Below are 26,646 nucleotides of genomic sequence, written 5' to 3'. Positions count from 1 at the left end.
GTACCTTAAAGGAAAAAGAAATGTACTTTCAGTACTCTCATTACATATTCAGGCAATCCCAATTTGTATGGACAACTCAATTGAAGTAACAGGTGACTCTGACAATTTAGAGAAATGAATTAGTAAAGTTTAGTAGCATTAAGCACAGGAGGATTTACTTAAGAGAAAAAGCAGGCAAACTTTATAAACACAAGTTGGAGAACTATCAAGTTCGTACATGTCTGACAGAGATGAAGAATACAGAATAAACCACTGGCCAAATATAAGTTAGATATTTAACACTAACACATAAAATTAGCAAAGAGGATGTTGTGGGTTTATATGGAAGAAATCTGTTTGTGAGTCACTGGTTAGGAAATCAGAACCTACTTTCCTATAGATGTTAAATGGTGAGAGTCATTGTTCAGCCTGAGAGGTCCCTCCAGGGCAAGGAACCTTGTCTGATTTATCTTCCATCTCACCCTGTTGCCTGGCATGGAGTCAGGTCTTAATAGACTCATTTCCGTAGTTCTTGGCTTATAAAGTCTAACTAACATATAAGATACCCCAAATTCAAGCCTTTGTCCTGTTTTCTTCTTAACCTACTGATGTCAGATATTTTTCTATTTTGGAACATAATACTGTTGTGGAATATTGTGGAATCATAAGTTACTGATTAAGTTACTGATATCGTAAGTACATTGGTAATATATAACCAAACCCAAAGAACCCTTTTTATTTCGTATCAGTTTGATTTCTTCTGGCCTGTGACAATCAACTGTTTTCTCTCTCATGAAAGCCTCATGAAAATCTCTTTTCTTGAGGCTTCTTATTCTCCTTCTCAATCTCCTTCTTGGAATCTTACCTCTCTCTGCACCTAAACGCTAGTGTTCTTTAGGGTATTATGCTCTCTATCTGCAAGCTTACACACCTATTGGCTAACATGGTAGGCAGAATAATTATTCCCCAAAGATTTCCATGCCCTAATTCCTGGAATCTGTGAATATGTTATATTACATGGCAAAAGGAACACTGGACTTATACTTATGGACCTCAAAATACATATATATATATATTGGGTGGACCCAGTGTATAACATGGGCACTTAAAAGTGGAAGAGGAAGACAGAGCAGCCAGTCAGAGAGACGCAGGGGAAGAGGCAGGAGGTATTTGAGTATGAGAGAGATTCCACTTGCTGTTGTTGGCTTTGAAGATGGAGAAAGAGGACCACACACCAAGGAATGTGGGTGGCCTCTGGAGTCTGTGAATAACCCTCAGCTGACAGCCAACAGGGAAACACAGGTCTCAATCTTAAGTCTTCAAGGAATTGCATTCTGCTAACAACCTGAATGAGCAAAGAAATTGATTCTCTTTTAGACCCTCAGAAAGTAACTTAGCTCTGTCAACACCTTGATTTTAGCCTACAGAGATCTATGTTAGGCTTATGATTTGGGAACTTTAAGATAAGAAATGTGTATTATTTTAAGCCACTAAGTCATGATAATTTGCCACAGCAACAGTAACAAACTATTGCAGCTAATGACTCTCAAATTTAAATTACTATCTCAGATCTTTCTATGAACTATAGTCAGTTGCCTATTGGATAGCTTCTCTACAGTATCTGGCTGGGACCTCAAACTTGTTACATTGAGATGAAACTCTTTTCCCTAAAACCTGCTCATATTTTTTTCTTGATGTTGCTCCTAACCATTCAGACTCCTTAGCCAGAAATCTGGGGGTCAGTATAAACTCCTTTTCTCATATGCTATTTCTCTACACATCCCTACTCTATATAATTGATACCAAATCGTTTTGATTTGGAGTTTATCACTGATTTAGGTCAAGCTCCCACCACTTCTCACTTGGATTTATCAGGTAATCTCCCAACACATCTTCCTGCCTCTGGTTAAAATGTCTTGGTAATTCATTCTTGTGTTCTATGAAAGTGACCTTTTCAATCAGATTATGTTTCTCCTCTATTTCATGGTTTCCCATTGCCATTTCAGTAAAGTTCCAATTTCTAAGCATTGCACACAAGGCTCTTTATGATCTGATTCCGCTTTCCTCCCCAACTCATTGTGTTCCTTAAAACATACCATGCTGTCCAGCTGTATTAAATGGCTTGCATTTTCTTGAACATGTGCTATGTATGCCATCAGTACCTTGTACATACTTTTTTATCTGACTGGAAGGCCCTCCTTTCTTTGTTTCCCTAACTCCTACTTCTTCAGTCTTCAACTGAATTGTCACTTTAGTTAGGGGCTCAGTAAATGTTGGTTTAAAGAGTAAATGAGAAGAATGCCGAAGAATAAGGATTGTGAACCACTGAAGTGGATTTCTGCACGAATTTCTGGAGTCTCTTTCCCTAAAGGGCAATTTTAGATGGCAATGTTTCTGGAATAGTTTGAGGGTAGCCTTTTGTCGGTTTTATGTAAATGCTAAGAAGAGAGCATTTGAGTTTGGTATTTGGAGTAGGAGTAGACAGGAACTCACTAAAGAGTTACTTCAGAAGAGAAAGTCATTATGGATGATGGTCTCATGTTCTTATCTGCAAGAGGGATTACCCCTTTTAGTTTTGCTTCCTATTTTTTAAAAGCTAAGATTTCCTGTTCCAGAAAGAGTGAGCTTACATTAAAAAGCATTAAGTATCTTTAGTTTTCTTTTAAATTTGACTTATGTTCTGATGATAGTTACTTCCTGGGGGTTTCCAACCTTGGGAAAAAAGTTAATAACATTTTTTTAGGTTTATTATGAGAACTATAGTTTAATCAATATAAAATGTACAGCGCCTTGTGTGTAATTAAGTAGTTAATAAAGGATATCTATAAATTGTTATAAATTATCATTATTGCTAAGCATTTAAAAATGATCCACCATTTTGCAGAGACTTAAACATCACCTATATCCAGAGTCCCTGCTGTGGCATGTTAGGTCACATGTTTGAAAATGAATGGAAATGGCAATTAAGGAGGAGCAAGGAACAAGTTTTTGTTTCCATTTAGTTGAAGGAAACTTATCAAGGAAGAATCTTTGCAGCTTTTAAGGACAGAAGATAAATAAATTGGTAGCCTTAGTGGAGACAAAGTAGAAAGAGAGACAAATTCACAACGATGAGGAGGTAGATAATGAAGGAAATGAAAGGTAAGAGGTTTACTTTTGAGGAAAAGAAGGATGGATAGTGGAGACAGAAAAAAAATAAGATAGGCTGGCATAGTGGCTCATGCCTGTAATCCCAGCACTTTGAGAGGCTGAGGCAGATGAATCACTTGTCAGGAGCTCAAGCTCAACTGGCCAGTATGGCAAAACTCCGTCTCTACTAAAAATACAAAGATTAGCTGGGCTACTTGGGAGACTGAGGCACCAGAATTGCTTGAACCTAGGAGGCGGAGGTTGCAGTGAGCTGAGATCATGCCACTGCACTCCAGCCTGGATAACGGAGCAAGATTCTGCCTAAAAAAAGAAAAAAAAAGAAAAAGGAAAGAAAAGAAATAAAAATAAAAATAATAAGATATATAATTGTGAGTTATCACAAGAATGCCATTAAAACTGTGTTAGTTGGGGGAACCGCGAGCTCCTCGCGGCTGGGTGGGGACCGTCCTCGCGGTGGTGGCCTCCACCCTGGCCTCCCGCTTAGCTGAGGCTTCTGGAAGGGTCGCAGAGTGTCTGTTGATGCAAGAAGCCGGGCCCTGACTGGCGGGACAGATTCGCCCAGCCGCTCAGCAGAGCATCTGTAGGTTGGAAGTGGGGGTTGTATTGGACTATGCTTTTTGTCTAATGATGTTAGACACATTTGGCCCAGGAATTGCTAACAAACATACAGTGCAGTGGTGGCTTAAGAAGTTTTGCAAAGGAGAAGAGAGCCTTGAAGATGAGGAACGTGATGGCGGGCTGTGGGAAGTTGACAATAACCAATTGAGAGTAATCATCGAACTACATGAAAAATTACAGAAGAACTCAGCATTTACTATTCTACAGTAATTAGGGTCATTCGGCATTTGAAGCAAATTGGAAAGGTAAAAAACTTTGATAAGTGGGTGCCTCGTGAGCTGAGTGAAAATCAAAACTATCGTTTTGAAGTGTAGTCTTGTATCCTACGCAACAACAGCAAACCATTTCTCAATCGGATTTTGACGAGCAATGAAAAGTGGATTTTATACGACAACCAGCTCGGTGGTTGGACCAAGAAGCAGCTCCAAAGCACTTCCCAAAGCCAGACTTGCACCAAAAAAGGTCATGGTCATTGTTTGGTGGTCTGCTGCCGGTCTCATCCACTACAGTTTTCTGAATCCTGGCGAAACCACTACATCTGAGAAGTATGCTCAGCAAATTGATAAGATGCACCGTAAAACTGCAAGGCCTGCAGCCGGCATTGGTCAACAGAAAGGGCCCGATTCTCCATGACAACACCTGACTGCATGTGGCACAACCAACGCTTCAACAGTTAAAGGAATTGGGCTGTGAAGTTTTGCCTCATCCACCATATTCACCTGACCTCTTGGCAACTGACTACCACTTCTAGCATCTTGACAACTTTTTGCAGGGAAAACCCTTCAGCAGGATGCAGAAAATGCTTTCCAAGAGTTCTTTGAATCCTGAAGCAAGGATTTTTATGCTACAGGAATAAATAAACTTATTTCTCATTGGCAAAAATGTGTTGATTGTAATAGTTCCTGTTTTGATTAATAAAATATATTTGAGGCCGCACGCAGTGGCTCACGCCTGTAATCCCAGCACTTTAGGAGGCCGAGGCGGGCGGATGACGAGGTCAGGAGATCGAGACCATCCTGGCTAACACGGTGAAATCCCATCTCTACTAAAAATACAAAAAATTAGCTGGGCGTGGTGGTGGGCGCCTGTAGTCCCAGCTACTCGGGAGGCTGAGGCAGGAGAATGGTGTGAACCCGGGAAGCGGAGCTTGCAGTGAGCCGAGATTGCGCCACTGCACTGCAGCCTGGGCAACAGAGCCAGACTCCGTCTCAAAAAAAAAAAAAAAAAGTTTGAGCCTCGTTACAATGATTTAAAATTCGCAGTCTGGAAATTAACTTTTGCACCAACCTAATATTTCTATGGTAAATCCTTGCAAACATGAAAACAATGCATTTGGCCCAGTGCTTTGTGGTTGTGTACTCTTTTTCTTTCTTTTTAAAATAGATGGCATTAGCCAGGCATGCTGGCTCACGCCTGTGATCCCAGCACTTTGGGAAGATGAGGTGGGTGGATCACCTGAGGTCAGGAGTTCGAGACCAGCCTGGCCAACATGGTAAAACCCTGTCTCTACTGAAAATACAAAAAAATTAGCTAGGCATGGTGTCGGGTGTCTGTAATTCTAGCTACTTTGGGAGGCTGCGACACGACAATCATTTGAACCCAGGAAGTGGAGGTTGCAGTGAGCCAAGATCGTACCATTGCACTCCAGCCTGGGCGACGAGTGAAACTCTGTCTCAAAAAAAAAAAAAAAAAAAAAAACAGTTGGGGTCTCACTGTGTTGACCAGGCTGGTCTCGAACTCCTGGCCTCTGGTGATCCTCCCATCTTGGCCTCCCAAAGTGTTAAGATTGCAGTCATTAACCACTCCACCCTGCCTGGTTGTGTACTCTTTCAAAAATTAAGTTTTTAATATTAAATGCTGCTTCTAGATATATTGTAAAAATTCACCTATCAATGAGTTTTTTTATTAAAAACATTGCAATTGTACTAGACTTTAAAACAAATACTAAGTAGTAATTTAGGCTTCAATGTTGGTTTATAGTTTTCTCATTTCTTTCATTTAATAGCTCTGTAAATGAAGCAGTTACTTCCATTTTCCTGAGGTGCAGGAACTGTGGCCCAGATAAGTTAAGTGACCTGCACAATGTTATATGTCCAATAAGTGAGACTGGAGCTCTGATCTAGTCCCTTTGACATTAAAGTTTGTGCAGTAAACCAGCTATGTCAGTTTGCCACATTTGTAATGGCGTTCAATCAATTTTCACTTAAAGGTTTAATATTAAAGTAGTAGCAAGAATTCATAACCTTAATTGGCTTTAACCGCTTTTCTTCCCCTGAAAACAGATGCATATGTACACATGCACACAGATTGCTTACACTATCAGCACATAGTAGGCCTTTGCATGTCAAGGTCCATGCTGTGGTGCCTTTTTTTTTTTTTTTTGGCTCGATGTTTTGACTGCAAGTCTTTTTGGATAGAACTTTATAGTTAGAAAGTAGCTTTCTAACACTTGGATGGGTTTTATAGGCACAAAAAACAAGTCTTATACTAGCTGTAGTTTATTTTTTGAGTTCTTATTAATGAGGAGCATCCACTTTTGCATTGACAGTGGTTTCAAGATTGCTTTATCAGCCTTTAAAGGATTCTTGACTAGGTGTGCACATCAGAACTGCCAGGTCCCCAGTGGTTCTGAAGCAATAAGCTTTGAATGGGCTCTGGCATCAGCACTTTTACTGAGCTTCACAGATAATTGTGATGCATACTCCAGGCCTGAACCACTGATCGATTTGAAACATGCATAACAAAGCAAAAAAAGTTTTGTTTCACCTTTTGAAATACAGTTAGCTCTTTTACCATGTCGGAGATTATTCATTCAGAGAGACAGGTCCTCGCTCCGGTGTGGCCCTTGTGTGTGTGCATTAGCTCAGCACCTGCCCGCACTGCAAGCCCCAGTAGGATGTGCCTTGTCCTTCCCTGTTTCAGCCCTTAACACAATACCTGGTACAGAGTATGTAGTGGGCATCTGTTGAATGAATGCTTTTCCCAGTAGCAGTGTATTCATACAATATTAATGTAGTCGTCCCCTGGTTTACAGATAAAACTGAAAGCACTAAGTGCCCAGTGAGTGAGACCCAGGTGTTCTTCCTCCACCCCTAGTGGTCCCCTGGGCAGGTCTTTTTTTGTAACACCCACCAGTCTGTTCTGTAGTCAATCATTGATTGACTTGTCTGTGAACTTGAGAGGAGGAACTGTTTCACAGTTTCATTAGCACAGAGTAAACATGTTTGCCATGCAAGGTTATTTTACATCTGCATTTAAGTGATAAATGTTGAGTCAGTGAAAAGTTTTGATTAAACAATAGTTGTAGATGCGCTAGGTTTTTCAAATCACTAATATCAAGTGGAGACTGTTTTTACTTGTAAGGGTATTGCTTTTGCGATAGCATAAATAATGGTTTTCCTTTTTTGTAATGTAAATTAATTGCTGGCAACTTTTGTATTCCCATAGACCGGGGAAGCTTAATTGCCTTTATAAGTACTTATGTACAACTTTGTATCAAATTTTCTGTAATAGTTTATGCTTTATTACTATATATGTACTAAGATTTTATCTGACTTCTGTTTATATCGTTTGTACAATTACATGGTTGTAAAATAAACTTTTAAACCTCAAAAAAAACTGTTAGTTATGACAGTGCTAGCTGCTATAACACAAAAATGCTGAAATATCAGTGGCTTAACACAAAAGTATTTTCTGCTTGTGTTACAGCCTGGTAGAAAAGTTCCTGTGGCCGGGCGCAGTGGCTCACGCCTGTAATCCCAGCACTTTGGGAGGCCGAGACCATCCTGGCTAACACGGTGAAACCCCGTCTCTACTAAAAATACAAAAAATTAGCTGAGTGCGGTGGCCGGCGCCTGTAGTCCCAGCTACACGGGAGGCTGAGGCAGGAGAATGGCGTGAACCCACGAGGCGGAGCTTGCAGTGAACCAAGATCACACCACTGCACTCCAGCCTGGGCCACAGAGCCAGACTCCGTCTCAAAAAAAAAAAAAAAAGTTCCTGGTTAGGCAGCTCTCTTCCTTATGAATAACTAAATTCTTAATTACAACATTAGTCATACCCAGGGACAATTTTGCTTTATTCTTCATGTTATGTAAAATGCTCACCTACTTAATAGTGCCCCTTCCTGCATTTAAAAAGGAAATGTACAGGGCTAGAAGTAAAACTTTTTCTTTCTTTTTTTTTTTTCCCTCCTACTGAGGAAGGAATAACTTCCACAAGGCCTTTCCAATCAGTAAATTAGGTCCTGTGTACCTGAGGACACAAAACAAAAATTAGGTTTTGTGTCCTCAATTCAGAAGGTCCTGTTTTGGTCATCTGGACATCTTACAGCTGATAAATGAATAGCAGTAGATCATTTTCCATCCCATTTAAACTCTTCTTCTTAAATCTATGTTAATCAACATAGATTTTTATATGGAGAAAAATGCAGATTAAAATATTTGAGGAGAAGCAATCTTGAATGGAAGGAGACAATGGGCGAGAGGAATATGGAGAATAAATGAAAGAAGGAATCCTGGGCTGGATCTGGCTTGACACTGCTAGAGTCTCTCTAGGCCTGGCATCATGGGAATTTGGTAGATTTACTCTTTGAAGACTGTTCAGTCCTGCTCACTGCCAGGACTTTAATGAGGCTTAACTATAATCCCTTTCTAACCACCATCCTACCTGTGCCATGTTACAGTACCGATAGAGGCACAGTTAATAGAGCCAAATGGTTTCCTAGAAATTTCCCACAGCAAAGATAGTGGTTGCAGATGTCAATTCTGCCTTTAACCTTGTAATTTCTGTCATTGCTATTATCATAGATAATTTATGCTATCATAATAATTTATGCTATTAGTATAGATAAAAAGTAAAGGTATATGAAGACATATATGGCATGGACCCTTTACCTCTCTGACCTTATTTTCTATACTTAACCCACTCAGCCCCAGTCACCTCTGAGCCATCCTGGTTTTCCTCAGGCATAATAGGCAGGCTCTGTATTCTAGCTCAGTGTTGTCCAAAATAAACAAAATGTGAGCCACATATGTAGTTTTAAGTTTTCTAGTAGCTCCATATCAAAAGACAAAAAGAAGGAAGTGAAAATCATTTTAATAACTTATTTAACCAAATATATATTAATGGGATGTTTCACCATTTTTTAAATACTATGTGTTTGAAATCCTGTGAATATTTTACACAGGCAGTAGCATTTCTCATTTGGATATGAAATTTCCATTAGAAATACTTGATCTGTATATACACTTTATAAAATTTATAGTTGAAATATAGATTTACATGCCTGAGTTGTTTCAAATATACCTAAAATTTTTCCTATAAATCAATTATCAGTTTTTAAATTTAAATTAAATGCAGTTAAAAATTTGTTTTTATAAACCAAATCACATTTCAAATGCACAGTAACTACATGTGGTGGCTAGTGGCCATTGAACAATACACTTCCAGCTATTCTCTCTGTAAGGAATACTTTCCTACAGCTAATCACTTGTTTAAGTCCCTTACCTTCTTCAGGTTTTTGCTAAAATTCACTCTCTCAGTGAGGCCTACCTTGATCACTCTATTTAATACTATAGTGTGCCCCAACTCCCCACACTTCACATTTCTTCATTCTTACTTTATCTCTTTCACTGCGTAATTACTAATTTATTATTTTCATTGTTTATTGCCTTCCTCCTTTTTTTCTACTACTTGATGGATGTGAGCTTCCTGGAGGCAGGGATTTTTATTTTGTTCACTGATAACATCCCAACACCTAGAATAGTGCTTAGCCTGTGGTAGGTGCTCAATAAACATTTGTAGATAAAACGTAATGAATGAATGAGTCATTGTAAAAACTTATTACAATTAGAAATAAGTATATACTAGATTCAAGATATAATTCAGAAAGAGTTAAAAGCATTGCTGAGCAAATCTCTCTTAACTAAATCTTGAATATATTCTCTGTAACTTATACCATTTTAAGCTGGAAGTAATGGGGAGAGAAATGAGGAGTTTAAAATGAGATTAAAAGAAGCTTAAATCTCTAGTTAGGAAGATAAGATTCACAAAAAGAAAATATGAAAAAATCCTGAATTTTGCTGAAAAAATTAGAAAATGGACTTACAATAAGGTCTCTCTGGTTGTGCCATATATATTCCTTTGATGAGAATTTCCCAATAGATATTTAAGTAGTAATATATGTGTGTGTGTGTGTGTGTGTATATATAAAGTAGTTATGTATTTATATGTATTTGACAGAGACAGAGAACATAAAAACAAGAAAGTTAAAAGTATTATAAAGCCTCACTTGAGAATTAGTTTAAAACAATGATAGTGAAAAATAGAATAATTTTGGCATTAACATTGAATTTATACAAATCTTTTAGAGATTCATGTATTATACAAAGTTCTGAGGAAAAAATATTTTGAAACTAGAATTATATACTATCCCAACTGTTCATCAGATTCACATTTCAAAAATGAAAGCACTGAAAATGTTTATCTTACATGCATCCTTTTTAAGGAAATACTTTCAGAATATATTCCTACAAAACAAAGATAAATCAAAAAGCTGTAGATACAGTAGCATGAGACAAAAATTAAATTAAAAAAAAAAAAAAAACACTGTAGAATACAAGAAATGGAAAAAGTACCTAGGGATTCCATTGAAAGATTTTTTAATCTTCTAGTTGTTGGCCTGGAGAGCAGTTTGTCCAGGTTAGAATAGGTCTTCAAGAATAAGAACAAAATGGATTCCAAGCAATAGAATTGGAAATAGAAGCACATTAGGTATATGATGGAGACAAATATTACTTTTCCCAACAACCACTACGATCACCACTACCATCACCACCAAAAAAGGCACTCAGAAACTAAAGGAAAAATAAAAAATTTTAGTGATCTAAATATGAAAGAAACAAAAAGTGGGGCACGATTTTAAGGGATTAGTGGAGTATGGGAAAGGAGCATTCATTTGATCTTGACATAAAAATGTTTTGAGTGTGAATAGTGATCATGACATTGAAACAGCGGAGATGGAAATAAAATCATAACTTATGTCTTGTCTTTATACTAAAGAGTATACACCTGATTGCAATAAACTTGCAGTAAACCATATTTTTTTTATTTTTAATTTTAGAATAGACCTGTACTGAAAGCATGGCTACGGAACAAAAAGCAAATGTTATTACATTTTGACAACATAAAGATAAAAGAACTACTGATGGAAATTGGGAGGTGAAAGGCAGAAAGGAGATGAAGGGAAGGGTAACAGTGCTAATGTCCTCTTATTACAAAATGAGTACCAAAAAGAGAATATTGAAAGTGGACGCTATAAAATATACTAACAATATTGTTTCAATTATCAGTGTTGGTAGAAAGATGGGAGTTGGAATATTGAGTAAATTGGTTTTTTTTGAGACAGGGTCTCGCTCTGTTGCCCAGGCTGGAGTGTTGTGGTGAGATCATGGCTCACGGCAACCTCCACCTCCCAGGTTCAAGCGATTCTCCTGCCTCAGCCTCCCAAGTAGCGGGGATTACAGGCACCTGCCACCATGCCTGGCTAACTTTTGTATTTTTAGTAGAAACGGGGTTTTACCATGTTGGCCAGGCTGGTCTCGAACTCCTAAGCTCAAGTGATCTGCCCACCTCGGCCTCCCAAAGTGCTGGGATTACAGGCGTGAGTAATGGTAGCCATAGTGGTGTTGAGTTCAATCAAGGAGGGAGTGTTTGCAAAGCAAAAATTGTGAGGTGCACCTCTTACCACCACAAAGTTCAAAAACAAACAATTACAAATATGGCGGTCTCACTGAGTGCTTTTGTACTGAATCATTTAATCTTGTGCATTTGTATTATTATTGTATGCTTTAGGAATTTTTATTTTACAATAATTTGTATTCATCCATTCATTTCCAAACCTCTCTCCTAACATGCCCATCTGTGGGATGTGGGAAGAAACCAGAGTCCCTAGTGAAAACCCACACAGACGTGGGGAGAATGTGCAAGCTCCACACAGACAGTGGCCCTGGCTGAGAATCAGGTTTTTTTCTCATCAATGTTATAATGAAATGGCCTTATTCAAGGACCTCTTGAACCTCCCACACTCTGATACAACCCTCCAACACACACACACACACACACGCACACACACACTCTTGTTGAAATCATTGTCATAGAGACTCCTGTACTTGATGAGAATGCGTGTCTCTCACTGCAATAGGGGGAAAGAAAGTTGAGAATTAAAGCCTAGAGACCTAAAATCTTACCAGTAGGATGTGTCCACAAATATAATAATATATTACATTATAATGTATATATATACTAGTATGTTGTATTATATAACATCAATATATTAAATATAATAAAGCAATATAATCATTATATATTGAGTGTTGTAGGGATAATATGCATTGTTTTGAAACTACTAAATAGGTATGTGTTTCATTCCCTTTATAAAGTCTGTCTGTACTCCAGTAACCTTTAAGATTATCCTTAGTGGTCTAAAGGAAGGAAAAGGCTGATAATGCCAGAACAAGATAGGATTATCAACATAGGATAAAGGCAAAAGAAATATCACATAGGAAGTATGGCTAACAGGAATTGGGAGTAGAAGACCTGATTCTAGAATGGAGAAAAGGAGAAAAGAGAATTCAGACTCCTGTGGCTCCTCTGGACTGAAACCCTAGAAGGGGTTGATGTAGGGGTTTAGAAACACAGTAGTAATTTTCAGGGAATCCTTTAGCAGCAGAGATTTTTTCGTTTCATACTTCTTGTGTTACAGGATCTTTGGGGTGTTGATTTTCTTCCCCTGTAAACCTCTGTTGCCAGTGGCTCCTTTGCCCGAGTTCTTGTCCTGCGTCCAGGAAGAATGAAGTATGCAGACAAATGAAGGGTGAGGAAGAAGATGACAAATGAAGGGTGAGGAAGAAGAAGGGCCTGGAGAGGGCAGCTCCTCTCTGCTCTCTGGTCATCCTGAGGTCTGCTCCTCTCTGCAGGCAGGTCGCTCGGCAGTCTCTGCAGATCTCTGAAGCTATTAGCAGAGAGGGTAGCTCCTCTCTGCTGCTGGTCATCTTGTCATCTGCTCAACTCTGGCTGAGCCCAGCTATTTATGGGCCTCAGAGGAGAGGAAGTGCATGCTGTTTGGCCCATGAGTGGTCATGGGCAGGCCTGGAAAAGGCACCAGTGTCCACCCCAGTCAGTGGAGCTGGCAACCCGGCCCCCAGCCTTCAGGCCCTCCCTGAGCTGACAGAGGGACCTCACTGGAGACCCACCCCCTTCCACCTCTGCCTCCCACTGTTCATGATGCCTGGGCTCAGCCTGACTTTGCTCCAAGATTGGAGTGGGAGCCAACAGCAGGGAGAAGCCAAGCAGTGGGAGCAGGCACTTCCGAGCTTGTGAGGACAGGGGGAGCCTTCCCAGGTCCCCAAGAGTACAGGGATACCTGAGTCTGCTGCCATAGTTTGAGCAATTGCACTGCTGCCCAAAAGGGCAGGGCTCCTGCCTGCTCTGTGGAACAGGCAGCCCTGGCCACACCTTCTTGCCACAGCTGGGATGATGGTAGGCCAACTGGAGTGGCTGCCACCATCACTTGGGCGTACTGGAGAATTTTTAAGGTCTCTTAGAAAAAGCATTATATTTAACAAGTTGAACATAACAAAGTAGAATGAATTGAGAAAGGACAAAAGATCCTCTCCAGTTTTCTAAAATCAAAGTTGCCATGATAGAATTCCTAGGTTTCCCTTGGGCTTAGGGAAGGTAACTGGGGTACAAACAAGTTTATGATCTTCTGTAAGAAGATGCCCACCAAGGGCAAGGGAATGCATCTTGAGTTTGTGGGAGGGCCACCGAACAGGGTGAGAGGGCATGGAAATTGTTTGTCTTTAGAATGCCCAGTGCCAGGAGGCTATGATGAGGCAATTTAGCAACCAGCTTCCCAAAATCTATAAAAAATACTAAGTTACTGAGCCAGCAATTGAATGTCACCATTGCTGGAGACCAGACTAACAGCTAGAACTAACAGAACAAAGAACAAACTACAATTTTTCCCAATGTCAGAATGTCATAGTGTGAGGAATCATGTGCAAAAAGGAGTATGTATTTCTCTTTATTGGAAATCAACTTAGTTCACAAACCCCCATGTTAACAGTAAAAACTAATGGTAAAAACACTTAATCTTGTCAATTAAAATTTAGTCACTTCTAAGTTGAAACAGTTTTCTTTGAATAAATATTTAAATTCAGAGTTCTTTTTCTTCCTAAGAGCAGTGGCCTGCCATTGGATAAGTATCTTGTTCTAGTGCTGACCTCTAGCGGTCATTGGCCTTCCCTGAGGTATCTGATCCTGCTTGGTCTTTGGATGATAGAAATTTGCATTCACTACTGTAATGTCCTGCCTTGGCATCCAGTCCCTAAGATACAAGTACCTTGTATTTATCTTACTACAACTCTAGGCCTCTTTGGCTCACCTAGTTCTCTTTCCTCATCTTTCATGGAAGATCTTTCCTTATCTTCATTTTGTGTATTTCATTTTCTCCCTGAAATACACAAATTTCAGGGAGTATGTAGGCAAGCTAGTTTTTGTTGTTATTTGTTAAAATTTGCTTTATTTAGGTATGATTAATATAAATAAAATTCACAAATTTGAAGTGTACAGTTCTGTGACTTTTGACGAATGTGTATCATCATGTAACATCTACTACAATCATGATATAAAACATTTCATCACCCAAATAATGTTCCCTCATGCTCATATTGTGGCATGTATTAATAGTTATTCTTTTTCAAAGCATGGTTATTGAGATATAATTCACGTAATTCACATACAATACAATTCATTTAGGAATATTGGATAAAGAAAATGTGGTACATATACACCATGGAATACTATGCAGCCATAAAAAAGAATGAGATTATGTCCTATACAGGAACATGGATGAAGCTAGAGGCCATTATCCTTAGCAAACTGATGGTAGGAACAGAAAACCAAATACCACATGCTCTCACTTGTAAGTGGAAGCCAAATCATGAGAACACATGGACACAAAGAGGGGACCAACAGGCACTGGGGGCCTACTTGAGGGTGGAGGGTGGGAAGGGGAAGAGGATAGAGGATCAGAAAAAAGTAACTATTGTGTACTAGGCTTAGTACCTGGGTGATGAAATAATCAGTACAACAAACCCCTCTGAGACGACTTTACCTATATAACAAACCTACGCATGTACCCTTGAGCCTAAAATAAAAGTTTAAAAGAAAAGAAATTCATTTAAAGTATTCGCTTGTATGAGTTTGTTTTTAAGAAATGAAGTCTCACTCTGTTGCCCCAGTGGCCTGGAACTCCTGGGCTCAAGTGATCCTCCTTCAGCTACCCCAACCACTGTGCATGGCTTAAATAGTTTTTATTGTGTGTAAAGATTTGTGCAACCATCACTGCAGTCATTTTTAGAACTACTGATACATGCAACAACATGGATAGATTTCATAGTGTTATGCTAAGAAGTTAGTCATAAAAAATGACATACTGACTGTATGATAATAGTTACATGTCTTGCTAGGAAAGGCAAAACTGGTGACAGGAAGAAGATCAGTGACTTCCAGAGCCTTGGGTGAAGGGAGGAGATTGACTACAAAGGACATGTGGTGACATTTTGGGGAGATGAAATGTTCTCAGTACTCTAAAAAGAAGCCTAGTACGCATTAACAGTCTTCCTTACTTCCCCATTATACGTCCAGCCCTAAAAAAAAAAAATAAATAAATAAATCTACTTTCTGTCTGTATAGATCTGTCTGTTCTGGACATTTCATGTAAATGTATCAGTACTTAATTCCTTTTTTTTTTTTTTTTTTTTTTTGAGACACAGTCTGTCTCTGTCACCCAGGCTGGAGTGCGGTGGCGCTATCTCAGCTCACTGTAACCTCCGCCTCCCGGGTGCAAGCGATTTTCCTGCCTCAGACTCCTGAATGACTGGGATTACAGGCACACGCCACCATGTCCGGCTAATTTTTGTATTTTTAGTAGAGACAGGGTTTCACCATGTTAGCCAAGCCAGTCTCAAACTCCTGACCTCAAGTGATCCACCTGCCTCGACCTCCCAAAGTCCTGGGATTACAGGCATGAGCCACTGCATTCGGCCTTAATTCCTTTTTATGGTGGAATCATATTCCACTGCGTGGGTATATCACAGTTTGTATATCCATTTACTAGTTGGTGGACATTTGGATTGAAATCTAGACCACTTTTTGGCTATTATAGATAAGACTGCTGTGAACATTTGTGCACAAGTTATTGTGTGAACATACCCAAGATGTAGGCCTCAGAGTGGAATTTCTGGATCTTGGGCATATACCCAAGATATATTCCTAGGAGTGGAATTTCTGGATCATGTAGTAACCCTATGTTTAACATTTTGAGGATGTTTGTTCCTTTTTATTGCTGAGTGCTATTTCATTTGTTTGTCCATTTACCAGTTGATGGACATTTGGGTTGTTTCTACCTTTTGACTACTATGAATCAACCTGCTATGAACTTTGACAGGTGTGAGCACACACTTTAATAATTTCTTTTAAGTATAATAAATTCCTGTAAGTAGAATTACTGGGTCATATGGTAAATATATAAGTTTATGAAAATTGCCAAATTGTTTTTTAAAAAATAGCTGTATCATCTTGCATTCCCATCAGCAATGTATGAAAGTTTTGGTAGCTCCGTACTCTCATCAACATTTTATGTTGTTAGTCTTTAGTTTTAACCATTCTAGTGGATGTATAGTGGTTTTAATTTGCATTTACCTGATGCTGATAATGTTGAACGTCGTTTTCTACTTGTTTGTCATTTATATATCTTCCTTTGTGAAGTGTCAATTCAGATCTTTTGCCCATAATCATTCAATAAAATAAAGTAATCATTTTATCCTTGCTTGGAAAAGCTACAGTTTTTATTCAATCCAGTGTAGCTTAGTCTGCATCTACCATGGAACTGAATGTAGATGGAGAAAAACACAACCATCTTAAGTGGTTTCATTTTAAATTCAAGTAGGCCCTTAATGCAGCCCAGCAATCGTAATGCATTCACTCTTCTCCTTTTCTAGATGACTGTTTCATTCTTTCTCCAATTTCTTCAGATCTCTGTCACTTAAACCATCATCTTTTGTTACTACTTTTTTGAGAAAATTGAAGCAAGTAGAAAAGAATTTTTATTGCAACCACTTCTTTCCGGTATCTGCCAATATACTGTGCCTTTCCTCCTGTTCATATTATATGAACTGCTCCTGCTCTTATCTAAGCCCACCTCATCTGCTTGTATGCTATGTCTCATCCCCTTTTGCCTACTCTAGAAGATTAACCCAATCATTCTACCCTCTCTCTCCTATATTATTAGTTTTTTCCTCGATCTACTAGATCATATCCAACATGCTGGGTTTTTTCTGCTTTAAAAATCTTTCTGGCTGGGCGCAGTGGCTCATGCCTATAATCCCAGCACTTTGGGAGGCCAAGGCGGGCGGATCACTTGAGGCCAGCAGTTCAAGACCAGCCTGGCCAACATGGTGAAACCCCATCTCTACTAAAAATATAAAAATTAGCCAGGCTTGGTGGTGGGCAGCTACTCAGGAGTCTGAGGCAGGAGAATCGCTTGAACTGGGGAGGCAGAAGCTGCAGTGAGCCGAGATAGGGAGGTGGAGGCTGCAGTGAGCTGAGATCATGCCACTGCACTCCAGCCTGGGTGACAGACCGAGACTCTATCTCAAAAAAAAAAAAAAATTTCTTGGACTCTTTTCTTTACCTTTTCCCCAGTCCCGCCATCAAGCTACTGCCTCATTCCTTTTATGTCCTTTATAGAAAAACTCCTTGAAAGAGTTGAAGATATCAACCACCTCCAATGTCTCCAATTCCTCTTTTCATTCTTTCTTAGGCCATTCTTACCAGGCTTTCATTCCCACTGTTCTATCAGACCTGTTCTTATCAAAACTTTCAATGTCCTCCACATTGCTAAATCCAATGGTCAGTTCTCAGTCCTCATCTTACTTGACCTATCAGAAGCTTTTAACACCTTTGATCTTTCCTTTGTTTTGAAAATATTTTCTTCACTTGAGTTCCAGAATGCTTTTTCCACACACAGTCTTCTCCATGTCAGTCAGTGACAACTTCTTCCTTCCAGTTATTCAAGCTAAAAATCTTGGAACTATTCTTTACTCCCCTCTTTTTCTTGCAGCCCACATCTAGTTTGTCAGTGCATCCTATTGCCTCAATCTTCAAATTATATCCTGCATTTAAGTCTAAACATTTTTTTTTTTTTTTTTTTTTTGATACGAGGTCTTGCTCTGTTGCAGACTGGAGTGCAATGGCACCATCATAGCTCACTGTAATCTGGAACTCCTGGGCTCAAGAGATCTTCCTGCCTCAGCCTCCCAAGTAGCTAGGACTACAGGCATGTGCCAACATGCCTGGCTATTTTTTAAAACTTTTTGTAGAGACAAAGTCTCCCTGTGTTGCCCTGGCCAGGACTCCTGGCTTCAAGCGATCCCCCTGCCCTGGCTTCCCAAATCTCTGAGATTACAAGCACTTTAACTGTATAATAAATTGGTATCTTTATAGATCATTTCCATTTTTTTGTGAGTTATTACATTTTTGAAAATATAGTAGACTTTTAGAACCCACAAATGCTTTTCCTTATCATATCAGGAAATACTGTGTCTAACCTACAACAGTCGGATTTTTAACAGGCTCAAATAAAAATGGCCTGTTTCTAACAAGCAAACAACAACAAAGCAAAAACATAAACATACACTCAGACATCCACTTCATACCATCATACACTCAGACATCCATTTCATACCACCTCAGCAACAGCAACAACACACATACATACACATCTACTTCTCATTACGTTTAATGCTGCCTTCCTGATTCAAGCCACCATAATCTCTGCTTGCATTATTATAGTAACCTGTCAATTAGTCTTCTTACATTCACCCTGCAGACCATTCTCAGCATAACAGCCAGAGTAATCCTCTTAAAAAATAAATTAGATCATGTAATACCTCTTTTCAAAACCTGTGATTTGCTCCTTTTCTCTTAGAGTGAAAGCCAGTGTTCTTACAGTGGCCTACAAAGATTGACATGGTCTTCCCACCACCCCCTTACCTCTCTGACCCTTATCTTGTACTACTCTGATATTCCAACCATATTGACCTGCTTACTGTTCCTCAAACAAAAGTAGGCATTCTCTTGTCTCAGGTCTTTTAGTACCTGCTATTCACTGTATTTGATTACCACAGTCTTCATGACTGATCTCTTTCAAGTCTTTGCTCAAATATCACCTTTCAGTGAGGCTTCCCTAACAATCCAATTTAAATTGCAAACACTCCATGCACTCCTAGTCTCCTTTGTGCTGCTTATAAACAAAAGCCAAAACCATAGCACTCACTACATTCTAACATACTTGTATAATTTACATACTTATTTTAGTTATTTGACTACCTCCTCCCACAAGAATATAAACTTCACAAAGGCAAGATATTTATCCATTTTGTTCACTGGTATACCTCTAGTACCTAAAACAGTTCCTAGCACATTTTAAGGACTCAAGTATTTGTTGAATGAATGAATGAAAGAAATTTAGTTAAAAACTGGAACAAAACAGGAATGGAACAAAATCACATTGGGTATAAACAAGGCCAAACTTGCCGTGAATGTCATCTCGCATTTGTTCTATTCTTTTTGATGAACGTTGTCGTTTGTGTGATATATAGATGAGTCTGGCAGGTTTTGGGAGGCCAGCAACAGGAGAACTTCTCTACCTCATTTCCTGTAGGCCTACATGCCTGGGACTTAAAAGCAGGTTATTGTGAGCCTAAGGCCTGAAAACATGCACACTCTCTTTTTTCTTTCTAACCAAACTCTTGCTTTTTAAAAAATGATATTTCTGGGAGTGAGTCTGTGTTGTGTATTTAATCTTGGATTGCCAAGCCAGTGAGGTGGGAAAAGGTTGGAACTTGTCTCAGTTCTAAAGAGTAGAGTTGGATTTTGTAAACATGGGTGTATTTCATGATAATTGAAAATGTTTTCTTGAAGTAATATATGTGTGTACAAAAAAATACACATATCATAAGTATATAGCTTGCTGAATTTTCACAAACTGAATGTGTCAATGTAATTGGCACCCATAGCAAAAAGCAGAAGCCAGCTAACATCTCAGATGCTCCTCTGTGCCCTCCCAGTTACTAGCTACTACCCAGGGTGACCTCTGTTCTGACTTCTCATGCCTTGGAAGTGTTTTGCCTAATTTTGTTCTCGATATAAATTAAATCATATAGTATAAACATGCTTGTATCTCTTTTTGTACTCAAAATTTTGTGAGATTTATCCACATTGTTATATGTGGTCAGAGTTTGTTCATTTTCAATGCTATATAAAATTTCACTGTATGAATATACTACAGTTTAACCATTCTACTATTGATGGACATTTAGATGGTTTCCAGTTTGGGGGTTATTATGAATAGTGCGACTATAAACATTCTATTAATGCATTGTGGTGTGTGTATGCGTGAATTTCTTAGGACATTTTTGTGTTTTTTTAATCCACAGTCAGTGAACCCTAAGTGTTCCTCAGCATTGCAGTCAGTATATTTACCATGTATACGTTACGCAAATGAGAGCTTTAGTTGCAGGCATTGCCAAATCCTTCCCTCCTTAGTGTTATCACTGGACTTTGTCTATACTTGGGATTCTTAACATGTTGTATTTTGGTTAAGTATGCATATTCATGTTTTTTATTAGATCGTGAGTGCTTTTTAGTACTTTGTTTCACTTGCTTGTGTATCCCGACTCCTGACAAGGTACCTGAAATACAGTAAGCTAGTTGAGCGAATGGTGATAGCTGTCACCATTGCCAGTGATTAACAAAGCAAGTTCCCTTAGTTATGTGAATCACTTAGCCTAGAGTAAAATCCATGCTTTAGTTTGATATCTCAGTGTCAAAGGATTAGGAATGGGAAGTCATTTCTCTCTGAGAGAAGCCTAGAACTGTGGGCTCAGAACCGAACGTGCTGTGTGGCTAAAGGGAATGGCTATGGCTTTACCAGCCTCTTGGAGATTTAAAGTGTTAACAGCAGTGATTCCAAGGCATAGTGTGGGGGCCAGATATAAATAGCAGAACACAAGTAGCGTAATGTGCCACTGCCAAGCTACTGCTGGGGGTGTTTATAAAAAGAAAAGCATTCCCGTCTCAGCTCTCACTGTCAACAACATCCCATCCTGAAGACTCGCTTACCACAACTGAGAGTGGGGAGTCAGTTTGAGGCCTAGCATCATTTAAACTTCCTCCAAAGGCACAAAAGCCAGGTAAACCTTTTGACTTATTTACACTCAGACTAAAGAAATGAACAATTTTTAGGAAAATCCTGATCCAAAGCTTGCTTAAAATATATTGCCTTGTGACAGATATCTATTATCTTATATTCAAATCTTTTTTGGAAAGAGAAGTTTAACACAAAGTAGCATGTTGGTACTATATTTTAGTATTTTTAGTAAAAACAAAACAAAACTGCTTCTGAAGAAATATGGGAAATTGAGGCCAAAATGATCTATAAAAGGGAAGACTGTCTCCCTTCCCCTGTGCTGTTCATTCTCATTTTTAGAATCCAGAATATGGTGATTGGTAGGATAAAATAGAAGCTTCATTTGAGTTATAGTATCATAAATACTGGGATGAATATTAGGCATTCAGCCAATAGTTGTATAATCTTAGAATTGCTGCCTACCCAGTTCCTTCTTATTCTTGTTCCCGCCTTTAGAAAGTTATGCAACACACTTATTTTACCCTCAGGCTTCTCTTGATTGTGAGTATTTGTGGGAAGGGGGCCATCTCTGACAATCCACTGCTTTGTACCACTATGGCCTCATCATCTCCTCCGTCCCACTCAAAAGGGCATGACTTAATGTGCAAAGAAGATAGAAGAATGGATAATGTGCATGGACATATTCCTGGAGAATTCTTAGAAACTGGGAGCTAGGGGACCTATTTGAGACTGCTGTTTTCCAGTCTGATTGTGTTATTTCCTGTGCATGCTGAGGGGAGATTTAGCGATGGGAAGAAAATTTGACTCCCAGTGACTGTGGTGGGAGAGATGACATGTCTGGAGGAGTATGGAAATGGACAGATTTAATCTTGAGCAAATCACTGAAATTCTAAGGAGTTTTTGTTTTCTCGTCTGTAGAATGAGAGCGTTAGACCACTAGATAAAGCCTAATTGCTTTTGTAGCCCGTTAGGAATTTATTGATAATCACTTCCTGACCATCATGCTATCCACTCGCATTCTAAATGAAAAAATACACAGTGTCATCCTATTCTACTCCCCTACATCTCTTTTTTGAGTCTACTGAATTGAAATTTCTTTATTTTAATTTAGAAGAGAAAAATGAAGACAGGACATTTTGAAATAGTCACCATGCTGCTGGCAACCATGATTCTAGTGGACATTTTCCAGGTAATGTTGGGAATGGGAAGCATGTGGTCATTGGAATGGAAATTCTTGATATAACATTACCTGAGGCATCTGTGTGGCTTGAGGGTGGAAATGAAAGTAGGTAGGATAGGTAAATTAATTTATTATAAGTAACTCTTTTCATTTTAAATGTGTGACACATTAACTGTAAAAAGTTGAAAAAATTAAAATTAAGCAAAAAGAGGAAAGTAAAGATTATTCATAATCCCTCCACTCAGAGGGAATGATTCCCAACCTGTTGGTGTATACAGGCTTCTTGGCTTTTTTCTATGTGTATACTGTTTTTAATTTTAAAAAATGGGTTCACACTGTACGTAGTATTTTTTCTTTGCATTTTCAGTTAATACTGTGCTGCATGTCTCACATGTCATCAGATATTCTGAAAATATGTTTTTCTCCAAATAAGATAATGCTGCATTGTTTGATTACATGTTTTCTAATTAATGACGATTTTCTCACTTTTTTTCTGGCAGAACTTTTATGATTTTATTTACAATTGACTCTTTAAGCATCTGTAACATATTTTTATGTAAAATATAATATTTCACTTGTTTTTTTCCCCATGTTGTTAGCTGCCACATTACTTCTGTATTTGTGTACCATTTTAGACGCCTTTAAAAAAATATCTTAAATTCTTAAACTGTTATCCTTTTTTGAATTTAATATTCTAATCCATTTTCTATAGAATCATTGTGTATCCTGTTGCCTGTGTCACAGTATGTTTTTTATTGAAATATAATTTACATACCATAAAAATTTACTGTTTTTAGCTGTCTACTTCAGTGGTTTTAGTATGTTCATTATGTTCTGCAACCATCACCACTATCTGATTGCAAAACATTTCCATCAACCCAAAGGGAAGCCCTGTACTTATTATCAGGCAGCCCCAATTTTCTCCATCCCCCATTCCCTGGCAACCACTATCTACTTTCTGTGTCTATGGTTTTGCCTATTCTGGATATTTCACCTGAATGGAATCATACAATATGTGACCTTTTGTGTCTGGCTTGTTTCACTTAGCATAATGTTCTCAGGAGTCCTATCAGCACTTCATTCTTTCTTATAGCTGAGTAATATTCTGTCTTATGGCCGTACCCCATCTTGTTTATCCATTTATCAGCTGATGGACATTTGGGTTGTTTGTACTTTATGGCTGTTACGAATAGTGTTGTTGTGAACATTTATGTACAAGTTTTTGTGTGAACATGTGTTTTATTTTTCTTTTTAAAATGTTTTCTAATCATGTAATCTTGACATAGTGAGATAAGACAAACACTATTTGGTTATTTGGTAGCATTACAGAGTAAAGTTTACTTATATATAGGAAATGTGTGTGTAAAAATGAATTTGGGGGTTATGATTTATGATTCATGATAACAAAATTACCTATTGTTGTGAACATGTTTCACTTCTCTTGGGTATACACCTAGTAGTGGAATTGCTGGGTCATATGGTAATTTTATGTTAACTGTTTTAGGAACTGCCAAACTTTTTTACACTAGCTGCATGGTATTACAATCCCACCAGCAATATATTAGGGTTCTAATATGTCTGCATCCTTGTGTTACATGTTACTTGGTTTTCATCATTTATAGTCATCGTAGAGGATATGAAGTGGTATTTCAATGTGGTTTTGATTTGGTTTTCAATATACTCTTGCAGCATAATTTAAGTGTATTTGTTTTGTAATTGTTTCGTGATTTGTTTAGCCAATTTCTCTTCTTGACCTTTAGGTCATTTCCATGTTTTTGTAAGAAATTTTTGGTAATTGAATTTCACCAGTATGACCTTTTTTCTCAGTGGTTATATCAGAGAAATATAATCAGCTTGTTCACCTAGCCTTTTGTACCTGTTTTTTAGTATCTGTTCAGTTGTCTCTGAATAGTGGTGGCATTTATGAACTTTGCCACTGCTAAAGGCACACATCATACAAAATACACAATCAGCTGTGGTGTCTGGCCAGAAAGACTTGATGTCTAAAATTAGACATTTGGAGACTTGTTAGAGGCATAGGGAAAAGACAGGAACGTAGATCAACTCTGACATAATGTAAGGAATGTGGGAGGTGTTTTCAGGAGTCTGGTGTCTTATACGGTGTTGAAGTCTTGAAAATAAATCAGACATTGGCACCCAAGCTGCACTGTGGTACATTCTGTGCTGTGGAGGAAAGTGCATTTCTTGGCTATGAGATAGCAGTGATTTGATCTCCTGAAGCTCAAATTCCCATGTCAGGAAACTGACCTACAAACCCAGGACTACAGGGGTCTCAATGACTTCCATGGCAGAATTCTCCGTGGCTAGTAATCAGGACAGTTTCTGAAGCTGGCACAGTTCCCTCTTTTGTAAAATGGTGTTAATGATTTTCTATTCAACCTTTTATAATGGTTGTTCTGAAGACAGAATTACACTCTTCTTCAAGTGCTACATAAATGTCCATGGTCTTCGTCATTGGAAACATTCTCATTCTTTAGAGGCAACAGAACAGTTTGGTTAAGAGGACAAGACTCTGGAATTAGACTGCCTGAGTTCAAATTCCAATTCCATGTAAATCTCAATCTCTTAGTTTCCTTATCTTTGTTAAAAAAAAAAAAAAAAAAAAAGGAGGGGGGCTAATAGTAGTACCTACCTCACAAGGTTGCCGAACACTTAGTGCCTGGCATATAGAAAGAACTCTGGCGATGTTTGTTAAGCTTAGTGATAGAGTGGCTATGGAGTGTGTCTGAGAAGGAAATATGTAGGAAAAGTTCACAAACGAATGGATGGTTTTAAATAAGAACCAGGTCGTTGTGGCTGTACAATTGTAAGTTTTGTCTTAGACATGTTACGTTTGAAGGGTCTTTGGACATTCAAGTGGAGGTGTTAAGTAGGCAAATAAATCTGATATATAGGACTGGTACTTACAGGATAGATCAGATATATTTAGATCATAATTGAAACTGTAAGCATGTATATAACTGCCTGGGGAGCGTAGAGTTGAGAGTTAGAAAATATGTAGCCTTGAGAAACTCCAACATTTAGTGGCTAACTGGAATATGTTGGGTCTGCAAAAGAGTCTAAGAAGAAATGCTCCCTTAAGTGAGAGCTGTTTGGGTGGAGAAATGGGTGGGAAGCCATAATGGTGAGGGTTGAGCTATAAGTGGGAAATGAAGTGGAGATGGCAAGGATAGACATCTCTTTCAAGATGTTTGTTCATGAGGGAGAGAAGAGAGACGGGAAAGGAGATACCTAGGGCAGGATATGGAAGCAAGTTTTGTTTTGCTTTTACAAGTTAATGTATCTGTCTCTCTCTGTCTCTTTCTCTTCTCTCTCTCTCTCTCACACACACAGTAAGAGAGAGAGAGAGAGTTTTTAAGAATCATTCACATAGAATCTGTAACTTTTTTTTGAATCTGTAACTTTAACAGCTTCTGACTAAATGTGTCTATAAAGTCTCCAACTGAGGTCCCTAAGGAGACTTATGCAACTATGCACCATACAAGTATAGAATAATGGAAGAGGCATTATCCTTTTATTTGCAGAAACCCATAAATGGTATTCCTGGGGAGATTTGATCATCTTATTTTTTGATCCGTAAGCCAGAGTACAGGGTTCTAATTTAGTTCACTTGAATATTTTGCCAGGTTCTGTGCTAGGTGCATAGGATTCAAAGATAAAAACGATACAGATCCTACCCTTAAGGAACTAACAGTATAATACATATGTTCTTAACATGAAATAATACAAAATAACCACACCACACTGGAGAAAGACCTTATGAAAAAAATAATAATAACCACAGTATGTTAAAGACTTGACAAGTGCCAGACATGGGACAAAGGGCTTTGCATATATTCATTATGTAATTTAATTCTCACAGCCATCCCGCAGTTCAGATATTATTTCCTCCACTTTATCTTCATTTTTAATTTATTTTTTATTTTTTGAGACGGAGTTTTGCTTTTCACCTAGGCTGGAGTGCAGTGGTACAATCTCCGCTCACTGCAGCCTCCTCCTTCCGGTTTCAAGCGATTCTCCTGCCTCAGCTTCCTGAGTAGCTGGGATTACAGGTGCCTGCCACTACGCTCAGCTAATTTTTGTATTTTTAGTAGAGATAGGGTTTCATCATGTTGGCCAGGCTGGTCTTGAACTCCTGACCTCATGATCTGCCCACTTGGCCTCCCAGAGTACTAGGATTACAGACATGAGCCACCGAGTCTGGTGTTTTATCTTCATTTTTTTAAATGGAAAACTTGAGGATTAGAAATGTCAAGTAACTTTCCCATACCTAATTAGTAACAAATGGGATTTGAACTCAGATCTGCCTGGCTTCAAAGTAGTGTTGATTACATTACACCACCCTGCTTCTTATGGTATGTGAACATATGTATATGTATAATTTAGTTGTATGTGGCATTATGCCTCTTCAGTTGTATGT

General features: G+C 38.5%; 1 protein-coding gene across 2 annotated transcripts in view; it reads left to right on the top strand.

Annotated features, from left to right (window-relative positions):
- The window catches only part of ART3 (ADP-ribosyltransferase 3), a 98,431-nt gene that overhangs the window by 39,526 nt on the left and 32,259 nt on the right, over positions 1–26,646 (top strand). The window contains exons 1-2 of one of the 2 annotated variants that reach the window (XM_025385702.1): positions 20,957–21,068; positions 22,137–22,214. In XM_025385702.1, coding sequence (XP_025241487.1) covers positions 22,146–22,214 — 69 coding nt within the window. In that variant the 5' untranslated portion in view covers positions 20,957–21,068; positions 22,137–22,145. Of the gene's footprint in view, positions 1–20,956; positions 21,069–22,136; positions 22,215–26,646 lie in introns of those variants that run through there. The other variant, XM_025385701.1, reaches the window with a different exon arrangement.

The sequence above is a fragment of the Theropithecus gelada genome, chromosome 5 (assembly GCF_003255815.1).
Source record: "Theropithecus gelada isolate Dixy chromosome 5, Tgel_1.0, whole genome shotgun sequence".
In the NCBI taxonomy this organism is placed as follows: domain Eukaryota; kingdom Metazoa; phylum Chordata; class Mammalia; order Primates; family Cercopithecidae; genus Theropithecus; species Theropithecus gelada.
This window is presented reverse-complemented; position numbering and strand designations above follow the sequence as displayed.